The sequence below is a fragment of the Colletotrichum fructicola genome (assembly GCF_000319635.2).
Source record: "Colletotrichum fructicola Nara gc5 chromosome Unknown KSG_Nara_v1_contig08, whole genome shotgun sequence".
NCBI lineage: Eukaryota > Fungi > Ascomycota > Sordariomycetes > Glomerellales > Glomerellaceae > Colletotrichum > Colletotrichum fructicola.
In genome coordinates this window covers 2,451,115-2,470,548 of record NW_027094058.1, presented here as the reverse complement: position 1 = coordinate 2,470,548, position 19,434 = coordinate 2,451,115, and the positions used below count along the sequence as shown (strand labels likewise).

The 19,434-nt window shown below is 55.0% G+C and overlaps 4 protein-coding genes across 4 annotated transcripts; 1 reads left to right on the top strand and 3 right to left on the bottom strand.

Annotated features, from left to right (window-relative positions):
* Positions 1 to 959: 959 nt before the first annotated feature.
* CGGC5_v013750 (Chromatin structure-remodeling complex subunit rsc7) lies at positions 960 to 3,418 on the top strand (the record flags this gene model as incomplete). The annotated part of the gene is made up of 7 exons (XM_066152973.1): positions 960 to 1,026; positions 1,285 to 1,368; positions 1,499 to 2,332; positions 2,393 to 2,821; positions 2,876 to 3,169; positions 3,220 to 3,295; positions 3,376 to 3,418. 7 exons carry the CDS (start codon positions 960 to 962, stop codon positions 3,416 to 3,418), a joined length of 1,827 nt encoding a protein of 608 aa, XP_066007613.1.
* A 3,909-nt stretch (positions 3,419 to 7,327) lies between these two features.
* Positions 7,328 to 8,676, bottom strand: dpb4 (DNA polymerase epsilon subunit D; the record flags this gene model as incomplete). The annotated part of the gene is made up of 4 exons (XM_032023406.1): positions 7,328 to 7,743; positions 7,881 to 7,999; positions 8,126 to 8,259; positions 8,353 to 8,676. 4 exons carry the CDS (start codon positions 8,674 to 8,676, stop codon positions 7,328 to 7,330), a joined length of 993 nt encoding a protein of 330 aa, XP_031879795.1.
* Positions 8,677 to 11,717: 3,041 nt separating this feature from the next.
* On the bottom strand, positions 11,718 to 12,551 carry CGGC5_v013748 (uncharacterized protein; the record flags this gene model as incomplete). The annotated part of the gene is made up of 1 exon (XM_032023407.1): positions 11,718 to 12,551. The coding sequence occupies one exon, from the start codon at positions 12,549 to 12,551 to the stop codon at positions 11,718 to 11,720; it is 834 nt and encodes a 277-aa protein (XP_031879794.1).
* A 76-nt stretch (positions 12,552 to 12,627) lies between these two features.
* CGGC5_v013747 (uncharacterized protein) lies at positions 12,628 to 13,758 on the bottom strand (the record flags this gene model as incomplete). The annotated part of the gene is made up of 3 exons (XM_066152972.1): positions 12,628 to 12,828; positions 12,933 to 13,180; positions 13,437 to 13,758. The coding sequence occupies 3 exons, from the start codon at positions 13,756 to 13,758 to the stop codon at positions 12,628 to 12,630; spliced, it is 771 nt and encodes a 256-aa protein (XP_066007624.1).
* Positions 13,759 to 19,434: the final 5,676 nt, after the last annotated feature.

Below are 19,434 nucleotides of genomic sequence, written 5' to 3'. Positions count from 1 at the left end.
GACTCTGCCCGCCGACCCCAAACGCCAAAAGTACAAAAGTACTTGCCCAAGTACTTTCTTCACCCACCCGACGGCAAGATACAACACACCTCATCCACCCTACCTACCAGCCGACCCTGCCTTGCCGTTCTCAGTCGCCCACTTCTCTCCGTCCATCCATCATCGACCTTATCCTTACCACGCAGCATCTTTGCGAACACCAGCCAACCATCCGTCATCTTCCCTCCTTCACCACCACGCGCTCGCGCATCTCCACTGGCGACGACCTCTACATTCCTCGCCCACACTCGTCCCTCGCCGTCGCCAACTAGAGGGGCACTCATCAACTGTTTTTTTTTTGTTTTTGTCCTCGCCCTCTCTGCCTCTTCGCTTTGACTGAGCCTGTCTCTGTCTCTTCACTTGCCGCGCGACAACTACCCGCCCGAAGCAGCAATCTCGCCACACGATTCTTCGCATCTTACATAGCAGGCCTCACACAGGCCCTCTTCGCGAAGGAATCTTCCCGCCGCATACCCCACGGCCAGGACACAGACCCTACCCATACTCTATTGAGTTCTACGGCTTGGTTGTACCGGCGCTGCAACTCAGCTCTTTGCATTTTCATCTTGAATTCAAACTTTTCTTAGCTATACACCCCTCATCCCCCCCTTCACTGCCTGCCTTGCGGCAAGAAGAGCGAACGAGACGGAGAGGCACGAAAGCTTCCATTCGACTTCTTCCCAGGCCGCTCCCCCTACCTGTTATTACTCGACACCTCCCGCCAGGGACATATCAGAGGTTTGCGCCAACCATATGCACGCATAACCTTGCCCTGCATCGCCCAGCGCACCACCTCCAGACTCAGTGTCGCCCTTGACCGCGACCCGGCCGGAAGGCAATCCAACTATATCAAGACACGTCGTCGTAGACCTTCTTTCCTCAATCTTGCTGCTGCTGCTGGGAGACGTTTTGCGCGCTCAATGTACTCCACTCAGCCGAACGGAGCTGATAGTGCGACAATCAATCCGGCTGCCCTCAACTCACCTGGTATGTTGCTTATTTGCTCTTAATAGCCCCCCCTCCCCAGTTTCACTTCCCCCCCGCCCTCTACCCAGCCTCAGCCTGCCTGCCTTGCCGCTAGCCGTCATCGCATTCCACAGCGAGGCCCTGTTCGTCGGTGTCGGTAACAGGTAATACCGGCGCAGTCGCTTACGCCTCTCTCTGTCTTGCACCATGGCTGCGCCAGTCTCTGCGTTGCTATCCCGCAATGACTTGTATGTGCTGACGCCTCCGATTATTAACAAGACCTCCTAAACGCCAGCCTCCGCGGTATCAAAAGAAGTCGATCCCCCGACAGTTTCCTCGAAAGAGCTCCTGCAGGCGGTGCCGGTATGTTTTCTTAATCTTAGCGATCAACCCCAGAATGCTTGTGCTGTTCATCAAGCGCGCGTGTCACCTCCAGGCTCCTTCCCGCAGCGCGCAACGCAATACAAGCTAACATCTCGTGCGTCCTCGCAAGGTGACTCCAACCCGAGAAAACGTGGAAAATCTTTGAAGGGGAGAACCTCCGAGACTGCCGGTCAGGCCCCCGTTAGCAACATGCCTCAAACCATCCCACCACCGCAAACTCCCCAAAACCAGGCCGCGCCGTTGCCAGGAGGGCAAGCCGTTGCCTACGCGCCTGCGCAAGCCTCCCCCCCGCCGAAGACTACTCCGACGAAGACCACGCTGAAGGCCCTACCGACCGTGAGAGACCACACCACCGACCAGCTCAACGCCGCCGGTGACGAATACCTCCCGAGAGAGATCGATGAATTTGGAGAGAAGAAGGTGATGCCCAACGGGCAGCTTTTAGGCGGTCGTGAATACAAATGCCGGACATTCTTGGTCCCTAACCGTGGCGACAAGCTCTTCATGTTGGCCACGGAGTGCGCAAGAGTACTGGGATATCGTGATTCGTACTTGCTGTTCAACAAGAACAGATCGCTCTACAAAATCATCGCCAGCCAGCCCGAAAAGGACGACCTTGTCAGCCAGGAGATTTTACCATTTTCGTATCGGTCACGACAGATTGCCATCGTCACGGCACGATCCATGTTCAGGCAATTCGGCAGTCGCGTCATTACCAATGGCCGAAGAGTCCGCGACGACTATTGGGAAACCAAGGCACGAAAGCAAGGCTTCACCGAAGCCGACCTCGCTGGTGAGAAGCGTCCCGGGGCCGCCAAGGCCAGAGAAGCTGCCGCCGAGGCGCAAAACCAGGTCATGATGGGAGGTCCGCACGGAGAAATCGTTTACAGCAACACTCCCAGCCAGTTCCCCGGCGCCCCCCAACCCCAGATCGTCCAACCAGGTATGCTTGGAGCGCCAACCGGAACAACGACCAGAATGCCCGTGATAACACTAGGATCAGAGCTCAGTGACAACCGCCCTCGTGATTACAGCGGCATCCTCAAAGGCGGTCCCCGCCAGGAAATTACCGGCCCGGCTTACCAGGACCAAACACGCCCTGCCCAGATTGGAGAGGTTCACGCCCAGGCGCACCACGCTGCTGAGTACAACCGTTCGCTCAATCAGCAACGTGACATGCGTGGAGACTATCTCCAGGGCATTTGGAGGAGACCCCATGAGCAACCCCAGTCCTCCAACCTGGCGCAGGCTGTATCTACGAGCGACGCGGCAGCCCCGACGACGCGTGCAACGCAGTCACCCCACACATCTGCCAGTGGCATGCCACAGTCTGGTATTGTGCCTAACCAAAGCCCGCAAATGATGATGACGGCCCCGCCTTACTCCCAGTCGATACACGCGCAGAATCCGATCAGTCAGGCTCCGATGAGAGGTATGGCCCAACCATCTTCCCAAAAGAACAACAAGCCAACGACTTTGCCTGCAGCAGGGAGTGCGAGCAATATGCCGCAGGGGGCTCAGGGCTACCACTATCCTGCGTCCGGCCAAATGTGGCCCCAGACACAACAAACGCCTCAGCACAACTACTCGGGGTACACGACGCAGAATCAGCAGTCGCATCAGCAATCACCAGCGCCTCAGCTTCGGCACGCGACGAGCAGTGTCCAGCCAGCGATGCAATTTCCTGGCATGCCGGGTATGGGCCAGAACTACGGTGCGGGTCAGGCAATGTACCCCACAGACCAGACTCCTCGCCAGTACATGCCTCAACCGAACCAAGGTTCTCCAGCGGTTACGCAGGCGTGGTCGAATCAACAGACACCTGCACAGTGGTGGACAAACCAGCCCCAATGAACTTAAGAAACACGACGTCATCGTCTTCTTGCCCTCTTATGCTCTTCATTTTGTCAGTATTTTGGCAACAATCCTTAGTTTCGTTTCTCTTATATACGCGGCGGCGACTCCTGACTTTCGCCGGTTTGGCAGGCTTTTCTGCTGCCCTCTGAAGGATACCCAAGCATACAGTTAGGTGGAGGCTATGTGCTTTTGGGCCGCCGGCCTGTCAGTCTTCGTACAGCATTTTGGCCGAGAAGGGATGAATAGAGGAGTCGCAGGGGATCCGGGAACACATCATCTCAGGTCAGGAGGGGAATTGATTATCACTGTACTGCGTTCTCAGTTGGTTTCTTTCTGGTATCTGCATCATGGGAGGATGCATTTCTGTTTGCAACATTGGTTGGCCTTGTATTCGATTTCTTTTGACTTTATTACCACTCATCGACAACATGTTTTTGTCTCTTGTCTCCCCGACTTTTTGTTATTTTTGGTTTCCTCGCCGTGGGCACGCGGGCAATTTCGACTTCAATTTGATACCATCGTCTTCTTGTCGCCGACTCGCTTCGCGCACTGTGTTAGCTAGTCCCTCTCATCCTCTCGAATACGATACCATACGAACACACCGTCCACGCGTCGTTTCTCCTGCCGCGCGGCTGAAGCTGCGGAGGTTGACTCAGCAGCAAGTTTAGTGGCAGACTACGACTCATGCGCACTGAGGGCATTCTCACGACATCGGCCGCCATCACTCAGCGCCAGCCATAGTAGGCAGGCTTGACAAGGGAGATCACGATCTTTTGCCTAGTCGAGCACTTGCAGCAATTTCGAGTCGAGATCTAGCTTTGAGGGACAGCAACTAGCACCTCCAACTTGACGAATGGCAGTTCCTCCAGCTCTCTGGGTGGGAGGTTACCACTCTGGCCCGTGCCGAACGACCGGGAACTTCCCCGACTTGGGTTCAAGGTTGTCACGAAAGCGAAGAACCGCGGAGGCGACAAAGCTCAGGGGACAAGTCGCGATATAGTTTTAAGGTTTGCTCGTGGTCTGGGGTGTACCCTTCTTCCCAGGGTAGCAGGATCGCATTTGCTCTTGAGCAGTCGACATGGACGAGGACCCCTTTCCATCTGCACGTCGGCAGCCAAATCATACTGGCCTTGTTTTATCTTTGTGTCGGCCGACACACCGCAGCAGCATCGGAGGAAGTTGCGCTGTGTACTTGGTGATGAGACTTGATATTCGTCGTCACACTTTGGGGGCCCTATTGAGGGGGGTCGGCAAGAAGCGCCACGATATGCGGCATTTGGTAACAATTGTTTTCGTTATTTCCCACATCTACTTTTTCTCTCGTGGGGGAATTTCATGGCATGGATGGAAACGGGTCTTGTTGGTTGCATGGAGCTGCGTCGATCGAACACTTGGTTTTGTTTTCAAAGCTCTTGACACTTCTGTTTTACGACCTATTCTGTCGCAACTACTACGGCTATGTACTTGAAGATGGTGAAAGATGACGGGTTCTTGGACCTCCGCGGAGGTTTCGTAGTCTCGAATCAATGCAAACGAGTGGTCCTTTTTGATTTCCTGATCTCACTGTCCCCTTCTCTAAGTCCTTGCCCGAGGTTTCGAAAAGGCTTGTTTGCGAATGCGCATGCGAGCACTATTCCAAACGACTTTTTCCACAACACAGAAATATGCCATTGTCTTCTGTAGAAGAACCATACGCCGTAGCAACTATTTTTATGAAGCATCTGTGCTCACCTGTTTCTGTGTCGGTAACAGCCTGCTCCGGTGGCTGGGGAGCTTTCTCCTCCTCGCATGTGCCATCTGGTCGTTTGAGTTTGTGGTCTGTCCAAACCAGAAAGGCTCGTTATCGGGACGAAAGCCCGTTTGTGAGACGGGGATGATAGTGTTTGGCGCCCGGCCCCGGTGGGGTATCTGTAATAAACATCGTCTTCCTTTTGGCTTCTTCCCATTCTTCGATGGTTCAGGATAAAAAGGGGACGAAAAAGCGTGTTTTTTTAAACCACCTCCCCTCCACACCCACGTCCAATCTTTTTCTTATTTCTTGTTTCCTTTACCCTTGCGGCTTTCTTTAAGCTCCCCCCGTCACTTTCTGCTTTCCTCTTTCGTCTTCCCACCCTCCCCGACTGTGGCACCAAGGGGCTTTGCCTCCCTGCCCTCCCTCCTTCTCCCTCCCCCCTTCCCCTCTCTGGCACCTCGTTCTTCTCGCTCTCTCTTTCCTGCCCTCACCGCACTGACCTCCGTTCGAACCCCCCCGTGTCTCGTACATGTTCGGGCTTGGGCGGTCCAGGTCGATGGCAGTATGCCCCATGAAACTCTCGGCCGAAGCCTGAAGGCCGAAAGGGCGAAATCGGAGTGGTGGAAGAATACAGACAGGTGGATCTTGCTCTCGGCGAACAGTAGCGTCGCGAACTGGTTTTCCTTCTTCTTCTTTGTCTGTTTTGATCAGAAGCTGGGAGAGAAAGAGAGATAGGCTCTGTAGATTCGTAAAAGTCGAAATACTCGGGAACGTCCCGGCATATTCGGATCCGCCACCGGCGGGAGAGTCGGGAAAGACGGGGCGCGGGACATAATGCGGCGCGCTCCACACGGCATGGGCGGGCTTACATCAGACGGGAGACAGGAGGCAACTTATTCATCGCATATAGAAAAGTCTAGTCTCCGCCCGGGTGAGGGGGGAAAGCATAGTCGCATTGGAGAAGTAAGCCAGCAGATATTGCGATAGGGTCGTCAGAATTCCCAAGAGGATCTGGCAACATGCAAGGAATAGGGCTGGGAACTGCGAGGACGACGAAGATTTGGCGCTGAGACATTCAGAAACGATGATATGTCTAGTCTTCGGAGCCGACCGGAAATCGTATTTCGTCCATTGAATTCCAGACCGCTGACGAAGGTTTGAGTCTGTTTGTAGCGGTGAAGACTTGCTCCTACTCGTAATTAGGGCCCGAGAGAAAGAACGGGTGACACGGACACGGGTGTGGAGAGACACAGAGAGACAGAGACCAAAAGAGGTTTATGACGGGTTTGTGTGGGATGTTTCGTCTCGTCTGAATCCGCCATTGGGGGTTAAATATAATGAATGGGAGGGGAGGGGGGCGGTGGTGTGTGTATGTCCTGAACATGTGGCCAGCCCCATCGCCGGAGGAACTCTTGGGGGAGAGTAGGGCGCGTGGGAAAAGGAAAAACCACAAGAGATGTACGAAAAGGGAGTCGAAAGGAGAAGGTCGAGGCGAACTGTAGAAGAAGAAAAAGTGAATTTCAGGCTGAATGAAACGAAACAATGGATTGGCTTTTTTTTTTGGTTTGGGAGGAAAACCAAACGTTCGGAAAGGCAACGAACAGGCGGCGCCAATCAGAAGTTGGGTTGCCTGCCTTTTTTGTTTTAATATAACGGCTTTCTTCTAGATCGTCATCGTCCCATGTGCGTTACTCGCTGGTTGTCTTTCAGTCTGCAAGAAAAAAAGGACACGAGACTGAGCATGAACGAGACCGGAGTTCGGTTGTGGGGTAGTCTGTTGTTAAGCTATTTTGTTTTCATATTCCTTTTTGACTCAGTTTCCTTGAACGTTATTGTTGTTGTAGGTAAGCTAGGAACGGAAATCAGCAGGGGGTGGGGTTGTCCTCTGGGAACTGGTCACTTGGCAAGTTTACCATCTTTCAAGCGGAGCTGACATGGCTATTGAGAAAGTTTATCAGGACTCGGGGAACCCACGTGATAGCGATGTTGTTTTTGGAAAGGGGCCCGCGAGAGCCCGGGATCGGATATAGACAGAGAGATGTGAAAGGCAACAGGCAAGAGAGAAACAAAGATCATTCGACTGGGCGAGTGGCCAAGCAGGATCGGGTGGATGCGTAGGAGAGAGAGATAACACGAAGTAAATGAACAGATCGTGAATGTGGCAGATATGAGTGCTTCATTTCCGCTTCAAGGACTTTTGACAAATACATACGAAAGGCCGTCTATATGAACGTGCGGACGCCATCGCCCACGTACGCCGCATGCTTCGCCAACACCGTATGCAGCTCCAGCTGGCTTCAGAGTGAGGCACCGACCATGCCTCCGCCGGTCTGTGGCGGTCATCGCGTACTAATCACTCTCGTCGCCGTCAATCGCCTCGTCGACATCCTCCTCATCGCCCTCCTCCTTCTCCTCCAAGGCGTCTTGCGTCTCCTCGCCACTGCCTTCACCCTCATCCTCGTCCTCGTCTTCTTCTTCCTCTGCTTCCTCGTCTTCGTCTTCGTCCTCGTTGGCCTCCTCTTCAGGCTCCGTCTCGGCGTCGTCAGCCTCGTCGACGGTCATGGAAGACTCGTCAACGCGGGCCTTCTTCGCCCTAGGGGCGTCACCGTCGGCAGAAGCAGTGCTGATGATGCTATCATCTGCAGATGCGGCGGCGGCTGCAGCCCCAGCGACTCCTGCCGCACCGCCTGCTGCTGCGCCGCCCTTCTTGGCAGCGACCTTTTGGCGGTATGAGGAGCGCTTCGCAGATTGTATCTGGTTGAATTCTGGACAGACAATTAGCGGCTGAGCCTCGAGCATATGCCGGAAGGTGTCAGGTAGTATCAGCCAGGCTGAGCCTCGGATGGTTGGTGAAGTGATGGTCGTTTTGGTATCGTGAGTTGGAATCTCGGGTTTGACTCACTCGCAAACTCCTGCTCCAAAGGCTCTCGCAGAAACCCAAACTCAATGTCTTCAAGAGCTTTGAACACATCTTCAGCACTAACCGTCTTTTTGTTGGCATTGACAGTATTTTGGTTAGCGCTTCAGTCACACAAAGTCAGCCTTCAGATCCTTCCACGATAACAAGCCCATGTCGGGGGCACATTTGCTTCACGGGACACATCTTTCAAGAACATTCATCAAAGGGGGTTGTCTCGGTGAACGCACTGTGCTGCAAGGTAGTTGATGAAGACTGTGGCGCTCTTGCTCATTGCCAAGACAGCATTGGCCTGGATCTGAGATTGTGGAGGTAGCACACCCTTGGCCAGTCTTGTGATGATGGACTTGGGCAAGTTAAGGTCCTGACGATGTGTAAGCTTAGTATTCATTCTTCTGCATGTGTCTGTCTCTTCCTTCCCCGTGTACCGAGATACACGTGAATAATGAGCACATACTTCAATGGTCAGAGAATCCTTGTCAGCCTTCTCCTTCGGTGCCTTCTCAGAGTCCTTCTTGTCAGATCCAGCGTTCAAGACTGTCGTCATCGTGAGAGGTGTTGATGAAGACACCTTGGCTGACTCGGGTGTCGACTTCGCTCCGGCAGCGGCACTGGAGGGCGCCGCCGAGACAGGAGCGGTGGAAGCGGCGGCGGCGGGAGTTGCGGGAGCAGCGGGAGTCGGTCCCGTGGTCGGGGTGGTGGCCGGGTCCTCGTCCATTACGGCGAATCGGGCGGTGGAGACGTCGCTCCTACGGCTGGCGTCGCTTTTGCGCGGAGGCATTTTGTGTCAGTTTGTCTGTGTGGGTGAAGTTTGCGGGTTGTGGGTGAGAGAGGTGTTGTACGGTGGTAGGGTGGCGGTTGTGTGACCGGAGAAAAAGACCAGGCACGGATTGAGTTTGCGATGCACGCGGGCAGCTCGTTTCTGCGAGACGATGTCGCGCGGGAGGTGTGGTGAGAGAAGGTGGCGTAGGCGTAAACGCGGGCGTGGATTGGTGAGAAGTTGAAGTTTTTCACCCACGGACGGGCTGAGTGCTGCTCTGGGCTGCTTCTCAGGGGAGACCAGGGTCAGGTTGGGTGTCTTTGCGGGATGCGCCGTGGTTGTCGTGAGCCAGCGTCGGGTTGGGAGGTGGACGTGTGAGTTTGTTGGCAATTGAAAGAGACGGGGCTTCAATTCAACTCAAACAGCATGGCCGTCGATCGCTTCCGCAGGTGGAGGGCGTGAGAATGTCACTCAGGCACGGAAAGGGGAGGTCGAGGGAGGCTCTGGTCGTGAGAGTAAGGTGAGGTAAGGTATGGTAAGGTATGGTGTGGCGGGTGGAGACTGCAACGGGAGTGAGAGCCAATGTGAACTGCAACAACTGCACCCGGCTGCTGCGACTGCGCTCGCCCGTCGTCGGCCAACGTATCCGTACAGCCAACCTAGCGAATTGACGACTCGCCGGCGCGTCGTGCGTTGCAAGGTAGACACGACTTTTCGAGTACCTAGGTAGGAAAGGTAGTGAGTGCCCCACTATCCCAGAGCATACCGCAGTACTCCATAGGTATGGACGCGTTTAGTGCATTTCGATCTCCCTTTGCCCCAGGCCCATCTTGATTACTCATCTCACTGAACAACATCACACCTCACTTCACTCCTGATTTCACCGTCTAATTGCTGCCCTCCACACCCTTCAACATCTTCTCGTATTCAAACGAATGTCTTCTTTTAAAATACGAATAATCGCACTAGTCTTAATCCAAGTAAATGTTGGATCCCATCCCACGATGGAAACCCCCAATGATTTTCATGATTTCGGGAAAACGACAATTTCATGTGCTTCACTTAACCATCTCATCTTTACCTCCTGCACCTGTCGCACTTAACGACAACGAGAAGCATCTTCGCGAACCTCAAGGCTGTGAAGCGGGGAGCGCGGGATACCCTCTTCATCGTGTGCCCCTTATCTGACCCACCATGAATACCGCTGCTGTCCGCATGTCCTTGAGAAAATGGCATCTTGTCCCGCATGGTCGAAGCTCTTCCGGACGAACCAACCTGAAGCCGCCCGTCGGCGTCACACCCCGCTCTCGCAGACAATAGTCGCCAAGAAGTCGCGAACTCGCATGTGAGAGAACTTTTATCGTGGATGCATCAGGCAAAGGCTGGATCACGCCAGCCCACCTCTTTTCCCCCAAAGAGACTTACTTGATCGAGGACATCTGTCAAAAGAAGTCAAACCCCGAAGAAAAGCAAACTCAACCTTGGAGGCACCTGTCAACTACTACACCCCCACACATATGCATGCCCCGATCTGGACCTGCATCGAGTATCTAATCGAATGGCTCTAAAAGGCTGACACTCTTGGATCGACAGGCCTCTTGGACTAGGGCAACGATTTGCCGTCCACAATTCCTCATCTGCCTTGCTGCCCAGCCATCCACAGACTGAGCTTGGCGAACTTAGTATTCCCGAGGAAGTCGCTCTCTCTCTCTCTCTCTCTCTCTCTCTCTCTCTCTCTCTCTTTACAACTCCAAAGTGAACCCTTGTCTACCCCGCCCCGTCGCCCCTTCGCCAACCTCCGCTGTCATTCGCGCACCCATCCGACGACGAAGCGCGGTGTTTCACATTGGGCCCGTCATCGCATCCCTCATGCTGGGATGGCATCTGTCGCAGGCGTGGCTTGCCGCCCCTTCTTCTCCCGTGCGTGCGTGGGACCAACAACGCGGAAACCTTGGTCACAATACCAAGAAAGAATTGCCTTTCCTCACGAACGCTGGGCAACGTCGGAGCCATCCACCATCGTGCCTTCCCCCACCTTCTCAGTGAGCTGTTTGTTTCACTAATAATGGATGTAGCGGCGTGCTCAGCGCCATGACTGGCGTCGGGAGGCGTTTGTGCTTACTTGGGACGACATGCCGTCGTCGTCGTCCCCTCACGGCACGCAACAAGTTCCTCATTGGGACGGAGCTAAGAATGACTTGCATGCCGTGATCGCCACAATGATGCTATACCATGCCTGCACGAGGATGAGATGGTTCGCTGGGCTAGGGTCAAAGTTATTCTGGTCACTGAGGTCACTGACGTGGCACGGTTGACATCGCATGGGTAGAAGAAGATGGTTTGTATAGATTGCATTCTTTGCGATCGGGCTCTTTCATCCAACTTGTGTGTGCCCTAGTGTCATGAAGTTAAGGAAAATTGGCTGCCTTTGCAGCTTCTGTGATGAATCCATTCGTAGGGGTATTTCCGTCCATCACCAATCCGATGTTGGTGTTTCGAAGATCATGGCTCCGTAAGACAAAGGAAAATGAGATGCCGTCAAGGGCATCTACGTGTCTTCTCCATGGACTCAGTCCATGCAGTGCACTGCTGAATGCTCATTCAGTTAAGAAGAACATTTGAGAGGAGTGATGTGTATGTGTGCCTCGCGCCTAGCAGAGTCTCCTGGCTAAGACGGTTCATCGAAGGCATCGAAAACCCAAAAGTTCAACGGCGGCGGCGGTGGCAACAGGTGTTGCCCCGTCGCGTTCTTGGATAAGGCAAAAGCCGTTCCCGGGTAACCTCCACCTCGCTCGTGTGGTACCAAGTCGCACACACAAGGTATTGTGATATGTTTGCCATCCATCGGTTTGTGAAACAAGTGCTCACAAGATAGCACCCCGCACTTTCCAGGCCTGCGGGAATAGCGCAAGAGCTGAAACGAGTGTGGGTTGTGGTTGCGTGCGGCGCGTATTGGTAGCCGCAATCGTTTGCAGGGTTTCGCGCAAAAAAGTAGGTAGTAAAACACGGCACTTCGCCAGGGGTGTGACTTCTCGGCGAAGGCAAGAATTCGAATCGGAGCTTCAGCCTACGGCAATGCCAATCTCAGATTGCCGGAGATAGGGTCGGGGGGAGAGGCCACCCATGCGTACTTCCTCGTCGAGAGACAGCCGCGGAGGGATCGAGGAGTCGGAGTAGATCCGCTGGTGCCTACCATCAGAGTGCGCAGATGAAGGCATGTGGGCGTAATGGTCGATGGAGCCTCGTGGTGAGAGCTCAACGTCGGTTTGGTAGCCGAACCAGTGGTCTCGTAGGCTACCGACGCTGGCACTGCTGCGGGAGCTGCGGTGTCTGCCGTGACCATTGCGGGGTGAGAGTGGTGGCAATTTGGACAGCCTCGAGTTTTGGCGCTTCGGTGAAGGGAGGAAGGCGGCGTCTCCCTCGATTGTGTCGTCAGTCAGACCGACGCGAGCATTGGGCGCCCGAGCGAGGACGGGAGTGTTCGGAACATCCATACTCTTTTTGTCCATACTGCGCTTGTGATACAGAGACCGAGGGGAAATCTCGGACGAGGCACGAGACTGGTTCGAGTGGTGGTGATTCTGGTAGACGATCACGCTGGGCGGCTTGCTGACAGTGGGAGCCGGATCGTGCTTGTCAATGACGATTGTCGTCGATTTCTCAATGGCTCGGTTGGCCTTCCAAGACTCAATCTCCTCGTCGTCAATGGGCGTACATCCGCGTTGACTGAATGGGCCCCGTCTGCGCCAAGGGGCGAGAGGGAGACGGCCGTAGCGGTAGCGGTAGCATAGGCAAATGGTGAGAACGATGAGCGCAACTCCAAGTACCGAGAGTACGGTACTGAGGGCGATGACGAGGCTTCGGTCGCCCTCGAAGTTCTGTGCGTTGCCAGCCATGACACCTTGCTGGTCCGTCAACGAGGTTGAGCTTGGTGCAGCCGGCGCCGGAGAGACTGGAGGTCTGCTACCGGCATCAGTTGGTTGAGCAGGCGGCAACGTCTGGACAGGTGGATTTGTCGTGGGAGGCGAAGGCGGCGGCGGCGGCAGTACAACGATAGACGTGGATGAACTTTGCGGAGGAACGAAGATAGGAGTTGATGAACTCTGCGGTGGCGGCCTTGACGGTGGTGAACTCGGTCGAGGGAAACTCGGCACAGAGAAAACGGGTGTTGTGCTAAAGCGAGGAGGAGGTTTAGGAACAGGTAGGGTCGCTCGGGGGAGGCTGGGTGTTGAAAAGGAAGAAACAATGGAAGCCACCGGTCGTGAAGTAGAAAGTACAGGAACAAGTAGAGACGTCGTCGGAGATGGTCTGATCTGTGAAGAAGTTGTCGGAGGGGGCGCCTGGGGAGTGGTCTGCGGAGGAGGGGGTGGTGGTGGAGGAGGTTGTGGTTGCTCCGGGGGAGGAGGTGGTGGAGGTGGCGGCGGCGGCGGCGGCTCCTCAGGAGGTGGAGGAGGCGGAGGAGGCTCTTGATGAGGGGGCTCCTCTGGCGGCGGGGGAGGTGGTGGTTCTTCCTCAGCTGTCACGCCTATAAGTTGAGTTAGCATCAAAGTTCGATACACGTAAATGAGATGAAAGACGTTAGGAAATGTCCAGAGTAATCCGAAGAGTGGGTGATATAGTAAAGATATGTTTGTTCTGAGGCGATCGGAGGTCGTCCACTGAGGTGAGAGCAACATAAAACACAGGTGTAGCGGCCGCTTGAGAGTAAACATTGAAAGCTCTGTGCTCTGTGCTGTGCTGTGCTGTGTGTTAGATACTGGGTGCTCTTTCCAAGACCGCACCTTCTGTTCCTCCGCCACCTTTGGCTTCTTCCAAGCCGTTGTTGATAGTTCCGTCGGTAGGTGCGTCAACTCGGCCCGGTCCAAGTACGGCGGGCAAGGGTTCGGTGTTGGCGCCGGGTGCAAGCTCCAGCTCTGGGTTCACAGACGGACCTTGGTCTCTGCTTTTACCCTTTCCTTTCCCTTTTCCCTTGCCCTTCCCCTTGCCAAGTCGTTCATCTTCATCGTCAATGGTGCTGTCGATACCCTCGTCTGCGTTGAGCAAGGATGCTCTGCTTGGAGTCGAGCGACTCGCGAGCCATGCCGTAACCAAGAGATATCTCATTGTCGACATATTAACATTCGTGCCTCCGTGTATTGTATGGGCCAGCCCGGTAGAATCTCCGTTTTCTCGAATATCACTGCACACAAGATTACGTTCCAGCGTGGCAAGTAAACGCCTATGCCATGGACAAGTCCCCAACGTCGAGTACTGGACTCTCCCTTGTCGAGGGAGGCGAAATAAGACCACTTGGGCGAGAGAAGTAGAAGGAAATAGAAATAAACAGCTAGGAAATAAGAAGGAGAGGGTAACAAACGGTTCAGGCGGGTTGACCTTGGAACCAGGTCAAGATGAGGATTTGGGTGAAGTGAGTGAGGTTCCACAACTCCAAGCAGGACACTTGGAGCCGGTTGGTGCTGGAGACCTTCAAAAAAAAAAAAAGGAAAGGAAAGGGCTGGAGACGAGAGAGGAGGCTCGCGCAGAGAGGCCAAAGGGGAGAGTGGTGGACGAGACCCCGGGTTATGTACGAAGTGCAGCTGCGCGGTGTAGAAAAGATGTGAAAGGGTACATCCATGGTTCCTTGGATGCGGCACTTGCGGCAGCACTAATATGGGGAGGACGTGTACCATAGTACCTCAACAAGTAGGTACTGTGGTGTGGTGTGGTGTGTGTGTGGTGGTGGGAGGTGGCACCTTGGACCACTCCGCAGCCGTCCATCCAACCACTTGCTGCGTACCTAGGCAGGGTAGACAGACGATCCAGGCATGTACATAGTATGTGCACTTGTACACTCACAATGGCGCCCTATTTTGTATGGCCTTGGCTTGGGCTGCAGATGGCGGCGTGGACAGCCAGCAAGAGGGAAACATGACAGGGCAGGGTACAGAGTACGAATTCTCTGTAGGGATAAGCTGTACACCCGTGCACCCGCTTTGGAGGACGGCATGTGAGTTGAATAATCCCGCAGGAGACATATTCGGCGGACGCATCTAGGGGCTCCCATGGCGCAGGCCCTCAGAATAAGGTAGCAAGTATGAGGAAGAAACAGAGTGCCAGAAGAGAGCTCTTACAGACGGAGAAACAGAGGCCTTCTCTCGGTCTGGCAGATTCTGAAGCGGAGCGGGCGGCGGGCGGCAGCAGTGGGTGGGTGGTGGTGGTGGTGGTGGTGGTGGTGGTCAGTTGCGGGTTCCTGTTCCTGTTCCTGTTTCTGTTCCTGGTTCTGTCCCCAGGTGTGTCGTGTCTGTGGTCATTGGAAGAGAAAGTGGTCCGTGGTTAGAGGAAGTGAGAAACGAACGAACCGCACTGCACTGCACGAAGCGAGTTCAAGGCAGTGGAGACGTGGATCCAAAGCGGGCCATCGGAGGTTGAGATGTGTCGGGGTTCTTGACCAGGGGGGTGAGGGGGGAGGGGGGAGGGGGGAGGCAGGGGGGTGGAAGCTGTGCGAAGCTGCTTGGTCTTGTCACAGTTGGTGTGCTGTTGAAAGAATCCGCCGCCCGCCCGCCTCTATCCGTAAGAGTTGAGCAACACACCTACGCCGTAAGCAGCCCGTGGAAAAAGTCTGGCTTTGCGCACTCAGGCGCAGGCGCAGGCACAGGCACAGGCCACAGGACACAAGAACAGGGGTGCAAGTTGGAGAAAGAGGGGGTGGGGAGGGGAATAGCGTTTTGCTGCACCTGAGCTGCTACGGGAGGCCATTGGCAGACGGATCATGTTTCTAATTTTCGACTTGGTCGCCGTTTGGCGTTTTAGTCCCACGATACAGCTGCCGCCTGGATGCCGATGACGAGAACGAGGTGAGGTGGACGACAAGCACTCGAGTCAAATGAAGAGCCTAACCAGACATCATTCTAGACAGCAGCCATGTTTCGCCCAACAGAACTCTTGTTTGCCTTATCTTCAACCCTGAATGAGGCCGAATTGGTGATGTGAGGCTGTTCAGGCTGGAAAATACTTGGTTACAGCGCAATGGCATGGCCTGGATGGTGCCATGTGGTCTTTTGCTGATTTCTGACGGCATGTTGAGGGCCGTTCCTACGCAAGGCACAGCGATGGCGTTTAAACAGATCAGCCAATGACAGGCCCTAAGCCCCCCTTCTCCGGACAGAGCTAAGGCAGGGCCAGAACGTGAAGCAGGCTGCTGGTGGAGGAGGAGGAGGAGGAGGAGGAGGAGGAGGAGGTGGTGGTGGTGGTGATGAACATGCAAGACAGCAGCCCAAAAAGCAATGGTTGCGCATGTAACCGTTTAACGAACAATGGCGCAAGAAAACAAAGCTGGACGGAAAAGAGGCAATCCCGTCGTCGCCGCCCAGCCCTCGGCCCCCCCAGCAGCAACGTGAAAAAGATAGATCTCATGCAGATTTCTATGCGCAGGTGCAGCCAAGGACAGACCATGCAGCATGCAACAACGTGTATCCGTAAGGTAAGGCCCATCAAGTCCCAACCCAACTTGCAGTGCGCCGCCGCTCGGTCCGGCGACGGCAGCATTGGATGATGCTAATTCGGGCTCAATGGCACATTGGCCTGCATGCGCACAGTTTGGTCCATCTGTTGAAAGATTCCATTGTGTGTGTTGGAGGCCGAGACGGGAACACAGAGAAAACAACGAATTCCAGGAAGCGGTGCCGAGGAACAAAACGAGAGTCTTGGCCTGAGTAACCTTACTCGGACGATAAACGTTCCTGACAGGCCTTGCCGCGAAGGATGAATAAGAAAAAAAAAAAAGGGAAGGACGGTCAGGACGCCCTGGCCGGCAAACGGCGCAAGAGCCATGTCTGTCTGCCTCTAAAACATCTCAAGTATGGAAAAGCGCAAGGCAAAAAAAAAAAACAAAAAAAAAAAAAAAAGGCAGTCAGTCATCAGTGGGAGGCTGGCATGTTGTACCCCTGCTCGACTTATCTGAAGGGTAAGGTATCTTTGCTGGGAACTCCCTGCGTAGAGGTAGGTACCTTACTCAGCTTCCCGTCCACTCCGTTTTCTCATCCGTAGGTTCCTTGCCCTTCCAGGCCCGGGCTTCGACTTCCACTTCTACTTCGATGAACACTACCAACTACGTACTTCGTATCCAACGTCTGACCTCACTCGCCCACCGACCGCAAAGCCACATTCCGTTCCACGATCCGTCCAAACCCAATACCTACCACAGACCTCGCACTCGTCAACTTGCGGTGAGGTCGTCGTCTTCAACGCCCGTGTCATCCATCGCCCGCCCGCCAAATACGTACCTCACCCTGCCTTACCTGTGGCACGCCGTCTTTCTTGCCTTTGTGCCGGGCCATTTATTCACAAGTCCAACACCAGCGCAATGGAATCGTCTTAGCCACCGACCGCAAGGTGAGGATGGCCGGGAACATCCCGTGATGGCCAAAAGCCGCTGGACGACTGACTACCTGCCCGCTCGATCCATGGCACGCAACGGTGCAGATGGCGACTCCGATTGTAACAACGGCGACTGCAACGGCGACTGCAACCGCAACTGCAACCCCTCGCCTTGACCTCGCCCCTCACTGGAACCAACGCTCTCCGCCTGCAGGACAACGCAAAGCAACATGAACCTCTCGTTTTGCGCGAATCCCTTCCTCGACCCCTCGCTTCCATGCAAGCAATTTGTCTGTCGCCAGGGCCCTTGTCGGGTTCCCCGCAGCACGTTTCCTTGCCTGCTGTCCTGTCCGTCGCAACGCACGCACAACCACCACACAACCCATCAGGCACGTCGCAGCCATCTGACGAGACACGACATCATGACAGCTCGTGCTGTCTGTCCTGCAGAGTCTGCCCGGATACACACATCAGAGGCTGTACCGCGCTTGTCCTGCCATGCAGTGAAGCGGCATGCATTGGGTTGTCTACTACGCCCGCCCATTGCCAATTCCGGTGTTGCAAAACCCGAGAACAATGACACCAAAGCTAGAGACCAACCACCGAATTTCCCTCGATGCTTTCTTTACACCCAGGCTATGGCGAACTGGACGTCGCGATCGCTTCAGGAACTCAATTGCGAAGCTGCGCAGGACCTAGACTTGTGACCGGTCAACTATCGCGCCGGTCGCTACTCGACTTGGGGCGCCTAACTCAAGTAGCCTGGGTCCCCCACGTCTTGTTCCCGAAGCGGTGAGCGAGTCAAGGAAGGGCTGGCACACACCAGACGACACTACGAATAGACGCCAGCCATACACCACACACGAACCCGCCCGAGGGCTGGGTCTGGGCTCGGGAGCTGCCCTGGAACGGGATGGGATGGCATGGCCTAGCAGCCATGTCTACAAGCGTCGTGGTGTGGACGTTGAAGTGTGTGTGTGTGTAGCTTGCGACCGTTTCGCTGCGCCGGCTCAATGGATTTCCGACTCGTTTTTAGCATCCGTATGCTTGATCCTGTCAGCAAGCCTCGATAACCGTTCGGTTTCCCTCCGTCACCACCAGCGCCAGCGCCGGCACGACCTCACTGTTAGGCGAGGGGGACAGAGAGACGACGGGCAAAGAAAAAGCAAAAAACAACGCATCGCGGGGAAATCAGCACATCGCTGCACGGCGCCACTCTGAGAGGCGCAACGCAGCATGTATGCAGTCCAATTAGACATGCCGTCCTCGCCCCAAGGAGCTGCGCTGAAACAACTCTCCGCTCCTCGGCGTGGTGGTAACTGATTGGCCGCGCTTCAACGCTATCAGGCCTCTCATCGGGTCTCATGCAAGGGGCATGGCAGATGGGCCGGCCATCTATCAACCACGACACTGGACTACCAAACTGAGTCTGGCCTGGGGAGTTCACAGTCGGGCCCCGACTTGGAGTCCTCACGAGTTGCGAATCCCGGCCAGAACCGGATAACATCTCAATCGAGCAATAGTCCGGTCCCACGACGCGCACACTTCCTCCACCATGGATCGTCTTGAACTTGATAGTTCGCAAGCAAGCCCGGCGTGGCGTACCAGGGCAAGCCAGAAGTCGGGTCGGTAGATGGACTAACGAATGAAGATGGAGATGATGACCGCTAGCTAATCTGTCACTTGCTTTCTCTGGTCATGCACTGCAGAGCACCGAGTTGCCAATCTGGGCTGAAGCTGGCGATGGCAAAGCCGGGAAGATGCGACCATGACCGCTGTCGATACCTGGGCGCTGGCGGTTGATAGTGTGCGCGACATGCGGCACTGTGACCGTGCTGGTAAAGTCTCCGGCACACGTACAGTGCGTATCAGCCCGAAGCACAAGGATCGGAAGCTTCCCGCTGAGTCTCGGAGTATTATCCTCGAGGAGAATTATGAAGATCGATCCCAAACTGAGCTAAGCGACTTGTTGCGCGACCCAGGGCCGGTCCATCTTTGCACTCTGGCAAGCGACCAAGGAAAGCGAGGACCATCTCGTTTGTCTGTTCTGTTTCGGTTCAGTTCGAGCTGCCCACGGGTACAAACGGAACGGTTCGATGGCCGTCTGCCTTTGTGTGGTTCTGAAGGCTCATCACAATCAAGGAATAACCAGCTGATGGCAGCGGCAGCAGCGGTCAGATGCTCCTTTCTCAGACTTGTCTCCAAGGTGGTTTCTTTTTCGCCGCCCCGTCGTCAGTTCTCGTTCGTTACGTCGAGGCCTATTGTCTTAGTTCTGAATCCCCGGGCAGTCCTCCCATCTCATGCCTTCTTTACCCCTGGTACCTTGCATACCACATGCATCGCGCACTGACTGACGCTTAAGTCGAGGGTCTATCCATGATACCCTCCCCCACTGGGCTCGTCTCCCGCACCGAGATCAAACAA